The sequence below is a fragment of the Megalops cyprinoides genome, chromosome 5, assembly GCF_013368585.1.
Source record: "Megalops cyprinoides isolate fMegCyp1 chromosome 5, fMegCyp1.pri, whole genome shotgun sequence".
In the NCBI taxonomy this organism is placed as follows: domain Eukaryota; kingdom Metazoa; phylum Chordata; class Actinopteri; order Elopiformes; family Megalopidae; genus Megalops; species Megalops cyprinoides.
In genome coordinates this window covers 17163519-17177866 of record NC_050587.1, presented here as the reverse complement: position 1 = coordinate 17177866, position 14348 = coordinate 17163519, and the positions used below count along the sequence as shown (strand labels likewise).

At 39.4% G+C, this 14348-nt stretch overlaps 1 protein-coding gene across 1 annotated transcript in view; it reads left to right on the top strand.

Annotated features, from left to right (window-relative positions):
- man2a1 (mannosidase, alpha, class 2A, member 1) overlaps positions 1-14348 on the top strand; it is a 102723-nt gene that overhangs the window by 85871 nt on the left and 2504 nt on the right. Inside the window, exons 18-21 of the mRNA XM_036528970.1 lie at positions 4361-4502; positions 7250-7383; positions 8570-8761; positions 12647-12757. Coding sequence (XP_036384863.1) covers positions 4361-4502; positions 7250-7383; positions 8570-8761; positions 12647-12757 — 579 coding nt within the window. The remainder of the gene's footprint in view (positions 1-4360; positions 4503-7249; positions 7384-8569; positions 8762-12646; positions 12758-14348) is intronic.

The window sequence follows — 14348 nt, the reverse complement described above, 5'->3', positions numbered from 1 at the left end:
TTCAATCGCAGTGCTGATGGCGGGTCCCTCAGCGGACGAACAGAGACCTTCCCCGCAGGTTAAAAACAGCAGTTATCTGGCTGGCAGCTTGTAATTAGATGACAGGTTGGATCTGATTAAATTCCAGCCCATGTTCCCACAGCAATCCAAATACATGTAGTGCATTTCACAATACAGAGGGTTCTCATCTGAGCTAAAAATGATTTTGCATATGCCTTCAACCTCTTGAGTGGATCTACCACATTGGACAATAATAACTTAAACCACAAGATTTTTGCATGTGGACTAGATAGTTTGATGCATTCCACACTAAAAATTCTCTGCTGTTACAGAAGCTAAAAGTGCTCTAATTTGCTGGTGTTTTATGAGCATTCTTGAAGGGGCCTGGTCTAACACAGAACCAGTGCAGGGACACAGACAGCACCAGAACCCCAGGCTACCAACCGGAATCTCATAGACGGAGGACAGAGAAAGTGTAGGAAATGAAAGTCTGTTAAAAATTAAATGTCTGCGCTTAAACCATATGATCTATTCTCTCCAGTGCTGAAGGTACATAGAACTGAACACCTTCTTCAGTTTGCATTTCATGTGTGCAGCAACTGATGTACACAACATATGTATTGTTTACATTCATTATGACAAACCATTTTACAGGGAACATCATTGTTGGCTCCTAGAATTAAAACGGTGAAAGGTATCTGTTGAAGTTGAGATTCATAGATTTGTAATGTGTATCGTCCAGAGGTTGAGAGAGTGAAATGTAGCCGCACTGCATTTGACCTACAAGCACTGAATTGTGGTACAGAAAATGGCCATTGCCACTCACACAAGAAAGGACTGACACAAGAAACCTTTCTGCTGATAACTGAGCATTTTCTGCCTTTTTCCTTTCTTTTTAATAATTGAATTTAAGGATAAAAGCAACATTTTTGTTAGTGTGTATGATCTTGTTTAAAGGTCAACTGGATGAACAATAAGATGAATAGAACATGAGAAACAGAAGTACAGTTCTATCAAAACACTGTGCCATGTAAAAATCATCTATATCATCTTTTATCATAGTTCATACAATGCCACTAGTAACTGTATGTGGGGGAAAGTTCAACTGCTGCTTAACTGTAGTAGAAAGGCAGCATACAAATGAAGTGTACTTAGTTGTAATAGTGGGCTAGAGTTTCCTTCAAGCACAAGGTCATTGCTGTGTTTACAGTGTATCTGTAATTATAAAGAAATTCCTTAATGCTTGTGCATTCTGCTGTAGTAGTATTAATGGTTCAATTAAATGTCTGGCAGGGGACTGCTTGAACCTACTTAAGCTGTATCAAAATATACTCTTAGATCTGTCAGGGTTGGTTTGAAGCTGGAAGTACACACATCTAATGGTTGGACAAAAAACGCTGGACAGACCATTGCCTGTAGTCACCGTGGTGTATCCCACACATAGTCTGTATAGTCACCTGCCGTCAATGGCCAATTGTTCCTGATTCGACATGTAGAGTCAGCATCAGCCATCTGTGAGAATAGTTATCAAAGACTGATGGCAGACCCTGACCAACAGAAGCATCAGAGCATCTCGAATGACCATCAGGAGTGTGTATCCCCAGCTCAAGAGAGGGCGCATTGCTCTAGTGGCAACAACGCTTGTTGTGTCCCCATTAGTGCCATCAATTAAAAAATAAATAAATAAATAAATAAATAAAAGGCAAACCTTTCAGCTTTACTTTTCTTCTGCAAATTCCTTACGCCTGATCTGAAGGACCACAAGCCAAACCCCTCATCTCACAAATGACAGTCAACACATGAATATGAGTATTATACTGCGCGCAGTCGTGAGTGCTCACGCCAAGACCTGGCGTCTTGAATGCAAGCGAGTGGATTACGCACCTTGGTCGCAGTCTGGTCGGCATACGTTGAACATTGAACATTGTGCACTGTACAGACACACCCCACCCCCACCCCTCGTAACTGAATTTACACAGCCGTGTGTCACGAATACAAACGTGTGCCTCCAGGGCTGTGTTGTTCTGTTCATTTGTGACTCACTGCAGGGTTGGCAGTGGCTGGGGGGGGATGGGGGGTGCTCTGCATTACACACCTCTGGTCTGAAGTCATTTATGGCTTTTTGGGTGATAAGATCAATAAGCATGGGTAGGTAGCCTCTACAAAGGTCGCAACCCAGGTATTATTACGTTTTACCAATATCCGTGTCCAGAGAAAGCAATATTTTGAGTCCTGTATGTCCAAGTCAGCCTTCACAGATTGTTAGTTTTATTTTCAGTGCATTCCAGCTGTGCTGTCGCAGGCAAGTTCATTTTTTGTATGGTATTTTATCGTTTAAATGGGACAGTATTCTTTTTAAAGCAGGGTCAGATAAGTGTACAGTGGCATTTCAGATGAAAAATGACCTCATACCATTTTCACTGGCAGTTCTGTTCTTTAAACTCTATATTTATTAACTACATTTAGCCATCTCCCCTTAAAATGTATGACCACTGTTCCAAAATTGAACTTATTCAATATTCAGCAGTTCTCAATAATTGTTTCTGCTGGAACTAGAACCAGGCAGGACCAAAAAGCAAAAAGCTGTCGGGGTTCTAGTTTGTATTTCCTTTAACAACTCCATTTCCACATACTTCCAGGCCCAGTCCATCAAGGCAAATTGAGTGGTATCAGGCTTGTCAGGGGAGATTAAGAGATATCAAATTTCTTTGACAGGGTGGCAGACAATTTTCTGATACACAGATGAGAATTGCCAAGTTACTCAAGTAGAACTGTTTCATCTTGGGCTATTAACAAAATGAACCGTTCATCTTTCATCTGACCTGAGATTAGCGATCTTAAATGTATAATAACTTACAACAATTGTAATACAGCTGTTAGATATAAAGCTTACTTTAGCCATTGTTATATGTAGATGTCAGTAAAAGACCACACTCTCGGTCCTTCAGCTGGCTCTAGCTTTGTAACAGGACTGAAGTAGCATGGCGCTTATTGTGCTGCAAACGTATAGCTCAAGCTTATTGTTGCAACAAAGGGGGACAGCAGTGGATGGGTTCATGTATGTCATACCACATCTCCTGTGGCATTTCCCCTGGGTGGGGGAAAAAATCAACCACCAAACAGCACGGTAAATATCATAAGCTTGTGCTGGATGCTGGAGCTGTGACTGACCCAGAGTCAGCAGTAAGAGCTTGTTTTAAAAGGCCACGCTGCCATAGTCTACCTGGGACAGATTATTCCAGTCCTTGTTATATCTGCTTCCTTGTTTGTCTGGCCAGCACCAAGGAGAAGGCTCAGTCCACAATCCTGTAGGGTCTGATTACTGGAGCTCTGTACCGTTTCTCGCTTCACAAATGCCTCACGCATGAAATGGCCCAGGTGACCGCTTGGCTTACCCGGATGGGCGCAGAGAAAGCAACGTTGGTATCAGATATTTTTTGGTCAGACATAGGAAGCAATGACTTCCAGTTTTCCTGTTGCACCAAAGGTTCAGTTTGTTGTACCTTTGACAAGAATGTTGTGGAAAAGCATCCAGATATTGGATGCATAGTTGAATCCTCTTTGCCTCCGTGCTGTTTAGTTTGAAATTTGTGTCTGTTATTACAAGGATTTTTGCAAGGGCCAGCTTTAGTGATAGTATTATGAATATGAGTTGCAAAGGTGCAAATGAGACAGAAACATGAATGGACAAGTGGTAAACACTGTGATGTGCAGAAAGATACCATTGATCGTTGGGGGTTCAAGAGAAAAAGTAGGCCTGCATGTTAAAGAGAAATGTACTGACAGTATTTGTTTTAGGTAACTTTGTAACATGTTATTTTTTCAAACTAACCATGATATTATTGTGAGACCTTTTCTGTTTGAATTTTTCTTCTTTTTAGCAGCACCATCCATTTGAAATAAAAAAGTGAATGGTGAGGGATAATCCCCCCTAAAGATGAGATTGTTAAATGCACAAACACGAAAAAAGAATAACAGGATTAGTTACAGTGTCTATAGGAAGACATGCTTCGGAGCCAATGTTGGTGCCAATCTGATTTGCTGCTAAGTCTCTGGAAAGAGTCTATTTCTCCAAAACACTCATTTGCAAGTTGTTGGCTTTCTGGACTTGCTTTGAAGGATTAGAGGAGCTTTGCTGTAATCAATGTTAATTAGTTTCTTTCAGAAGAAAATATGTTGTATCATGCAAATGTGAGGAACTTCAGATCTGAACCTCGCAGCTTTTTCCCTATTACTCAACCCCGCTCTGGTCGGTTGGATTAAGTTGTTTACCAACTTAAAGTTAGCATTAGAACCACCTGGCTCTGATGTTTTGTTTGTGCTGTTAAAGACACAGCTGCATTCGATTTGTGATTTGCAGATACAGCCCAGAAGGACGATGGCAAAGCTGCCTCTTCAAGCAAACTTCTACCCAATGACCACGATGGCGTACATCCAGGATGCCCGTGTCCGGCTGACCCTGCTCTCCGCCCAGTCTCTGGGAGTAGCCAGCCTGAAAAGCGGTGAGTGCAGGCCTACTGACGGCCACACAACAAGGGCGTGGCAGCTAAGAAACTGAAAAGTGTACATGGTCTAATGAGGTTATTTGCTCTAATTTAAATTAAACTGACTTTAGACCAGGTCAGAATGATCAAATAGGATATGAAAAGCCGCTGATGCTGTTTTTGATGTTCTACAAAGGCAAATAACTGTGTTATATTAGAGATATTACTTGGTAAGTGTTGATATGTCTACTCGCTCTCCCGGGTTGCCATTTTCCTCCTCACAAACAGAAAGTGCGTCCTCTGAAATGATTTCCAGCTTCCTGCCAACAGACAAAGAGCATCTGGTTAACAGAGTTTAGCTAAAGGCACTATGTAAAGGCAGCCTGTTCATTAATTAATTCATTCATTCTGACTGTTAGAACTGACAGGGACTTGTGGATCTTTCTTTGGATAACTAAAGCCATTTGGTTTGACTTTGTAGTTTTCCGCTGCCTTTTATACAGTATATTATTATATTAGTGTGTGGCCTGGGTTTGGCTGTTGCATTTTTTAAAAATTCAATTCAGAACAGCAGTCCTTCTAGCCTGGAATTCTTCAACAATTAGGCTCACTACTTGACTTTGTAATGAATCTAAATTGTGTTTGCCAGCCATTCTTTTCTTTCACTCTGTATTTTTCTGGTGAACTGCTATATATTTTTTCCGTTTATTGTTTGTCCTAATAGTGTATACTCTGTGTGATTTGATTTTTGGTTTCTTTCATAGAACACACGCCGGCTGCAGACCACGCTGTGTGCAGCAGCTGTTCAGTAATCATTTGTTCCGCAGTTTAAAGAAGCAGTGTTACATTCCTCTTGTGTATAAAACAGTGACCAAGCCAAACGAAACATTGATTTATCCATGTGCTTGCATATATGAAGGACTACATTACAGGAGTATTTAACTCCTCATAAACAGAGGGCTCTGGTCTTCAGTGAGTTGCCCTAATTCAAGTCAATCCCGAGTTTCCCTGATTCAACCTTGTATCTGAGTATAGATGCAGTGATTAAGGACCATAGGACTGTGGTAGTCCATTTATTGAAAGGAATATTTTATTGATCAATACTGAATGTACTATTACTCCCTTGTGATTCCAGAGGATGTATTTTGTATTTACTGTATTAATTTTGTCAGTTTGAAATGGATGTATACACTTCATTGCACAGTTTATCTTAGTATCTATTTATCATAGTGCATCTGTTACTTAATATTTGCTTCTTAGGTACATTTCATTTAGTGATGTAGCTTTCTGAAGTGGAAATGCACACCAGTAGTTTGAGATATTAAAGCATTTTCATAGCATGTTTATCCAAAGGAAAATCAAAAAAGAGTAAATTCAGTCAACACTGGAGTGAGATGATACTGACAGCAGGATATATAATCTCCTGCAGTCAAAGAAGGTTTGGATTCATTTCTTTTTGATTTTTTGACTTAATTGCCTTGAATGAATTAATTGCTCATTTCTGTTTTACCTTTGCTGTTATTACCTATTGGCTTGTTATTACCTATTGCCCAGGGGCAGTTTTCTGAAATTTAAGTTCAAAATTTTTGGTGTTGAGCAAAGATTGATAATGAACAGAATGAGACAAGAAGGTTCAGACAGTTAAACAGCCTGTTTATCTTCAAAAAATAACTGCAAAAGCATGATCTAATTTGTCATAAACTATTTATTATTTCTCTTGGCAATCTTTGCTTAAGCTCTAGCAATATATCACTTGCAAAACTAACTAGAACAAGGTGTTTAAAATTTCAATTCAACATTTCAGTCAACATTCTTCAGTTTTGACATTATATTCTATGACTCCTAAACTCCTGTATCCTAAACTACACACAATGTCTGTGTGTCTCTGTCTTCTTAAATAACAATATGGTCTTTTTTCATCTTTTTCCCCCAAAACATTGTGATTGCACAAGTGAAGAGGCATCTGTTTTTTGATTGCACCACTATTTGGAAATGAAACTTAAACTCTATCTTTGATATTGTTATCACCGCCTTACAGCTGAGACAGAAAGCAATAAGGTCATTGCATTCCTCAACTTGAGCCTTTGAAGTTCACTTACTTCCAAGCTCCCCTTATTGTTGATTTATTCAGTTCTGCTGAGATCTCTTGACATATGCATAGCTAAACACAAAAATGATCATTCTATTAGTTGGGATGGTTTCAGGGCAGTTGAGAAGGTTTTCCTTGTTTAGTTTAAATATTTATTGTTTATTGTTTTTTTTACCAAAAACACGCAATAAAGTTCAGTGTTCAAGGTTAAGTTTTTATTTTGGGAAACTCACCACATATTATTCAAGAATGAGCTTTTGTCCTTTATATGATGTCATGGTATTTTCATCCCCATTTTCGCTTAATTACTTGTGTGTTTACAGTGTATTGAATCATTACTCACAATTTAAAAAACAGTGACTTAGAATGACCAGTATAGTAGGGCAACCAGTATGCAAGGCAGCAGCTATAACCTTTATAGATACATCATTTGCATTACTAGATATATTATTAGTGAAGCATGACATTCATCATTTATTAGAAACTCAATACAATTTGTGTAACTTTGCAGCGTGGACACCCATTATAGTAAACAGAAGGAGCAACATACTGAATTTGAAATTTATGGTGAATTTCCATTTTAAGTCCTATGTCCTGGTAACAGCATTACGGAAATGACTGTATCTGGCAGAACACCAGTAATGAAGTGCACCTTCCTCACCTCTCCCCCCCTCAGGGCAGCTGGAGGTCATCATGGATCGGCGACTCATGCAAGATGATAATCGCGGACTGGGTCAGGGCGTCCAGGACAACAAGATCACAGCAAACTCATTCCGCCTACTTCTGGAGAGAAGGAATCGTCTGGATGAGGTAATGTCCATGGCAGTGCTACCACCCCTAGGCAAACTAAAGCAGAAAATTAAGGCTGGAATCGGTAACCCCTTGCACCTGAGGTGCAAATGACATCATTAATGCATCATGCATCACACATCATCATTAAATTACGTAATAAAAATTAAAGCGCAATAATTAGCTAGCAGGATTTTCAAATCTATATGAAACTGTGCAATAGCATTGCAATGATATTGAAAGGGTTTTATTGCTGTTTATGTTTAGTATGTCATGATTGCTTTGGTACCCAACTAAAACCAGTGCCTTTTACATGGTCTTGTATTGATTAATATGTTGTCAAGATACAGAACATATTAAATTGTTGGATTTTTCTCATTAAGTGTTATGAATAGAATTTAGTTTGAGTTTTGGCTGAACAATTTTTCAGGTAATTAATTGCACTTAGTCTTGGTTGGCACAGCTTTGTGTTCATACTGAAAAATACCACACATGCACTGTCTCATTCCAGTGTCCTGATGCTGCTTCTCTGTTCTCTTTCCCAAACAATTATCCAAATGATATTTTGTCCTCGTTAAGGCAGAAACCATTTAATTATGAACTATGAATTATTCAAACTCTCTTGATGCCTCATTCAAAAAAATGGTCATTTTTTTTTCTGTGTGCATCAGTGGAAAACCTTCAATAGCAGGAAACAATTTAGGATGCATCCTAGGATTTACAAATATTGCTTCATATTATGGATAGGTTGGATAGGTATTGTTTCTACTTCATACAAGTCAATGAAAGAAATTTGAAAATAAATGAGAATGAAGTTAAAATGAAAAGAAAAGCCTAACATCTGGCTTCAGTCCTACTGTACAGCCGCTGTGCTCATCTGTGAATGAGGAATCTAAGCAAGTGTTTCTTGTTTTTTTTGTGCATTAGTTTTAGCAACTGCCAAACCTATAGTGTGTAACTTGGGGAATAAATGTTTTATTTTACTTACGGAAAAATAGCAAGTGTCATAGGAATTAATCCAGGCCTGATGTCTTTGTTTTGTCACTCAGAGAACAACAGGCAAACAAACTTATTGGCAGACCATAGCAACAGTTTCTCATGCAAAGAAAGAAAAAGTTGTTTCATAACACAGCATAAACAAAAATGATTTTTTTTTTCTGAGGAAGAGGACCTGCTTTTTAATGTGGTTTTCTATTCTGTGTCCCAGAAGGAAAAAAGCCAGCCTTTGAGCTACCCATCACTACTGAGCCACATCTCTTCGATGTACTTGAACCACCCTCTCATTCCCATGGCCGTCAGCCTGGACTTCGAGTCTTTCTCGCTTTCACCCTTCAGCCCGCTCGCGTTGTCGTTCCCCTGTGACATTCACATGGTCAACCTGCGCACCATTCAGGCCAAGGTAAGGCTGGGCACTTTGCTGGAGTGCGCCCCTCTTCCCTTCAAGTGCTGTAGCTGAACAGAAATTATGTGTCCCTGTGGAACTTCAGCTTCACACATGACAAAGCTCTAAACCTTTTCCAGTGAGGCAAAGTTCAGAAAACATCTTTATTGAAGATGTTACAGGCTCAGTTGGAATAGAACTCAGGGACTTTCAAGCTCCCTTAAAGATATTTTCTTCAAATGGTTCCTGACTTATGTGATGTAACTGGTACGCGCATACCCTGTATCAAACGGCAAAGTCAGTCTCATTTATATCCCTCTTGCTATCTGTGATACTGACACAGATGTAATCCTGATGACATACGTGTCAATCGTAGCAGCATTTGTTTCGGTTGCTGAATAATTCAGCAGTTAGAAAAGATGAGGCACGGAGACAGAGGTGCGGGAGAGCAAACCGCAGCGTTCTCCCGCGCTTCAGATATCCCCGCCAGCACCGATGACGTTGTCGTCACTTGGCTCATTTCCACTCTGATTGATGCGCCGTCCTCTCATCCTCAAGAATTCTCTCTAATTACTGGGAGGGGGGGCGGCTGGGAGGGGGTTGAATACGCGTGCCAATTTGCTCAATTATTAATTAAAAGGATCCACTTGGATGTCAAGTGCAACCGGAGTGGCTCATTCCACAGGGGGGCCCGCAGATGAGATCGGTTATAGAACCAAACCCCAGAAGAGGAATTAGCATGACAGAGACAAACGTTTAGGAGGAGTGCTTTTTTTCCCCTAAATATCCACGGACACTCCTCCTCAAGGACGCCCAATGTGAGAGCAGACAGGCCATAAGCCAGCATAAAGCATACAGGCATTTTTCAGATGTTATCACATTACTGGACGCACAAGTATGCATTAATTATTTTTATTACTTATTATTTATTCATTTATCAGGGATCTCAGACAGCCTGCAATTAAAACATTCATGACATGTCAAGCTGTGCATCACACCCAGTGTAGCCACAGGCTAGTTTTTGTTGGTAGTCCAACATATGCTGCGCCAGTAACTATATAGGTTTTTAATCACTGACTTCATGGACTTAATCGGGAAGATTTCATTTAAATTTACATTTATTTGTTTGGTGGATGCTTTTATCCAAAGCTACTTAAAAGTGAGTCAGAGTACAACACAAGCAAATAGCCATTTGCTTTTCCATAGTGTTACTTTTTACCAGCATGAGAGATGAGATGAGATAGAACTTTATTGATCCCACAGTGGGGAAATTCACATGTATTTTTGTATTTTGGTCATTTGTCATTGGTATTGGTTCTTGACTTTCTACATATATATATATATATATATATATATATATATATATATATATATATATAATATATGTAGAAAGTCAAGAACCAATAAAATGGTAAATAAATGTACATTAAAAGTAGAATACAGTGCAGAAATGAGCACTGAGTGCAACCAACATGTAGCCTTTCTCTTTTAATTTCTTTCAGAACCTGGTGGTTGATGTATATCAATCATTATAGCCACCCACACAACAGGCAGGTGGCAGCAGGTCTTATACATATTTGCCCTTTTTATTTATTATTTATGTCATTTGTGCAACCTACTGTAGTTTGCACAGTCTTGTAAGGATGGATGTGAGTACTCAAAATAGTACAGGTTCTTGAAAAATAGTGCTTGACTGCTGTATGCCAATTATGTAGGTCAGCAAATCAAAACATGACTTTCTTTGACCTATCTGTTTAAATACCCTCACTGTTCAAAAACTAATGTCTTATACTGCACTTTAACAAGAGGAAGCGTATCTGAACCTGTTAATTGTTTCAACAAGTTTTCTTGCCAGCAACAATAGTTTAATGTGGTTTGATGGATATTGTCTAAAAAGTCTGCAATTTACTAAATCAATTCATGCCTCAGTTGTCTGATGAATACTTTGTGATTTGTTCATTTTGTTCATTTACTGCTGGGGTGTACAATAGATTCAGTGTGTCCCAATACTGTAGAAATGATTAGCGTATAAAATATGCCACCACATTCCCATAGATATTAAGACATTCTTGCCATCTAATGCTATAACCGAAATGAAAAACTACTTATGCATTGAATAATTGAATAGTTGTGTTATCTGACTCCACAGGTTGCCAATAGTCATGTGGAAACTGAATCAGCTGGGAAGCTTATTATGTTCCCAAGAAACCCAGTCAGCAGTCAGTAGTGAATTCCTTCATCTGTCGTACTTCCCATAGTGTATAGTATAAGGGCTTGAAAATAGCAGGACTAACATTACATACAGTCTGTTTAACTGATGTACCTATCTGACACAGTTCCACAGCATCTTGGGCATTGGGATTACCAGTGTACCATTATCATTGCAGTCTACAATCAGAGTATTTAGAATAAAAAGCTCAAGATTACAGTTTAGTAGACTGGTACCTATGCTAACCCACAGCCACCTGTCATGAACTGAATGAGGTGTGTGCTTCTCTTCAGCTTCTCTTCAGCTGAGTCAGTCACTTAAATGTAGATTGTGAATTGAAGCCTTATGAATCATCCGATTCAAATGTTGGAATCTTGTTTGTCAGTATTATCATCATAATTTTCACTCTTGACTAGTTGAGCATTACAGATGCTCAAAACAGTCATCCCATCTTTCTGCTTGTATTAGAGCCATCCACAACTATACCAACCACTGACTCATTTTACCAATAGTAGTATTTTTTTTCACAGCAGTTATCTCTGTGAGTCAGTTAATTAGCACAGCATCCAGCAGGTAGTAGTGGAACATTGGTGGAGGAACAAACATTTATTGATGGTATAAATAATATTTGGGCATAAGAATGTACAAACAGGGCCTTTAATATTTTGTTTATTTATTCATTTTTACAGACCACATCCCTGATAATTCCATTTGTTCTAGATTTATCACCTTATCGTTTCTTGATGTGGCACGGAAAGATTTCTCCCTTGCATTTTTCTTTATGCCTTTATCTGCTCATTGCAGACTTAAGCTGCTGCGTTCCAGGCGGAGGGGAATGTGTTATTGTGTCTCTGAATTTAGAGAAGGGTATCATTGTGAATTATGTCATACACTGGCCTGGCATTCATCAAAATAATACTTCTCAAAAGTTTTAACTTTGCTGTGCCACATGCTATAACACATTAATTTTGTGTTTGCTGAAAAAGGAATTGATTTCATGCATGGCTGATGGCGAATTTACGAGGTTCCTGGCATCTCTCCAGCGTGTGTGCCCTTTTCAGATAGTTCTCTGAAAGAGCATCTACTTAAAGACAATTCTGCATTCAGCACCAGCAGCAAAAAAATATCTGAAACTTACACCAGTTTGTATCAAGCATAATGAATCCATCTGGTCTCTTTTTATTATCACTATTAGCTGAATCTGAATAGCCAGTCCCTCAACAATAGAAGCTATTAGCAGCAAAGAGCTCTTCTTGGGTTCAGGAGATAATGGTCTCTCCATCTCCTCCACTGGGGTTGCCAAACAATGAAGCCCATTTTCACACAACGCCATTGTTGAAGCTATGTGTGGCGACCCGGTCTGCACCGTTGTTTCCTTTCTCCGACATTAAAAAAAGATGGATATTGAAAACGGGGACTTTGGAGGAGCTCCCACGGGCTGAATGTTGCTTCATTGGGTTTACTTTATTGAACTGGAGTAACCTTTTTTCCCTGGTGTCCTCCGCACAGCTTGGCTCACGGCGAGAATGGGCTCGGAGCGCAGCTGAGTTGTGAAAAGAGTGGGGCTTTCAAAGTGTGCCAGTGTTTAAGGTGGTCTGTATAGGTGGGGGGAGCGGGGTGGGGGGAGCGGGGCGGGGGGGGGACAGTGGCGCATTCATGGGCGACTGAACCATTTGTCATTGCTCCTCTCTCAGGAGGGGGCGGGCCCGTCGGAGGAAGCGGCCTTGATCCTGCACAGAAGAGGGTTTGACTGCGAATTCTCCAACAGGAACACTGGGCTACTGTGTTCGACCACACGGGGCAAGGTAAAGCCCCACACACACATTCAATTCCATACTGTGTCTTTTCCTCATTCCTCCAGTTAATATATGATAAACCTATTCAGCAGATTTAGTTTACACTACATTAATTTCTGTATCTTTCATGGTAACATTTTAAGGCCAGGAAACTGGAGAAAGTCATGATAAGATACGATGGTCCTGTGTCAGGTGGGATTTGGACCCATAGCCTACTGATTGTGAATACTCAAGCCCACACTGCCAAGCCCTCATTACACGTAGTTCTGCTTTATTCCACCCTAGAATTCTTGATTAAATTTTGATATGTCTTTGTGGAAGTACATTCAATATAATGCAAGATGCATGTATTACTTACTAGTGTGTGTGAGTGAAATGGAAAAAATTCAGATACAGTTGACGCAGAACACAGACAATTACGACAATTATGTCTACAGTTTTTGAATCTGTTTGTTACAGCAGGTAATTAACAACATTTAGCTTTAGCTGTGACATGTAGCATAAATCTCCTCGAATTATGTCCAAAGTCATTTCTTTGAGGGAAAAGGAAATGTTTATTGGTTTCTCTACTTGTTTGTGTTATATTGTCACTTTGAGACATGCAATATTGTGCAGATATTTGTCCCAAGAATTATAAGAATTACAAATATAATTGCTAAATTCTTTTGCCCACTCTCAAGTACAAAGCGTTGTTTGTCGAGGTCACCCTTAATCAAGGAACCTGAGAAGCAACAAAGGCGGACTGCAAGTATTTTACAGAGACAAGAATGTGAAGGAGAAGTAGCTTGTGTTACATTACGGCCGCTGCTTTTTTAAAACAGGAAACAAAGAATGCATTGCAGGATGAACATTAGTTTACTGTAGGAATATAATGGAAATTTTCAAAATTGAAGACTTTGCTCTCTCATTATGAGATGTGCCCCTTCCAAATGTTATCATTTGGAAGGCTTTCATCACTCATTCAAAAGCATTCCTAGATACAGACTTTCAAGAGAAGTGTGAAATTTGAAAAATACGAAAAATCTCCAGTGTTATTGAAAGGTTTAGGTATATTTGTTAATAGACATGTAATGCCAATATGACCTTTCAGCCTAATTTATATGGAATTCATAGAAAGAACAAAACAATCTTCGCAGTGTGTACATTTTGATTTTGTCAGTTCACTGGCATGCATTAATATTCATAAACTCAAATTCTGTTAATCAGCTGACAGGTTCCCATCTTCCACTGAGGTTCTTACTTTACCCTGCCCATTATAATGTGCCTGAATGGCATATTGATCAAGTACCCCCATGGAGAGGCTAATTACCCAAGCTCTCCATTTCCTTCTCCCGCATTCAAGCATCCCATTAGAACCGGCACTTAAGGAGAAGTTATCAAATGTATGAACTGTTATACGACCGCTATTCTGTCTCACCATCACCCTCAGATGATTAGCTTCGCCGAAAATGTAAAATTTAGAATGTTTTTTTTCCATACCACACCTTTTGGTAGGCATGCATGTTGAAAAACAAGGAACACAGCAGAGAAATCCCAGATGCCTTCCTCTAGAATGTCAAGCCCTGATGTCAGTGTGTGACACACCCCTTCTCTAATGCAT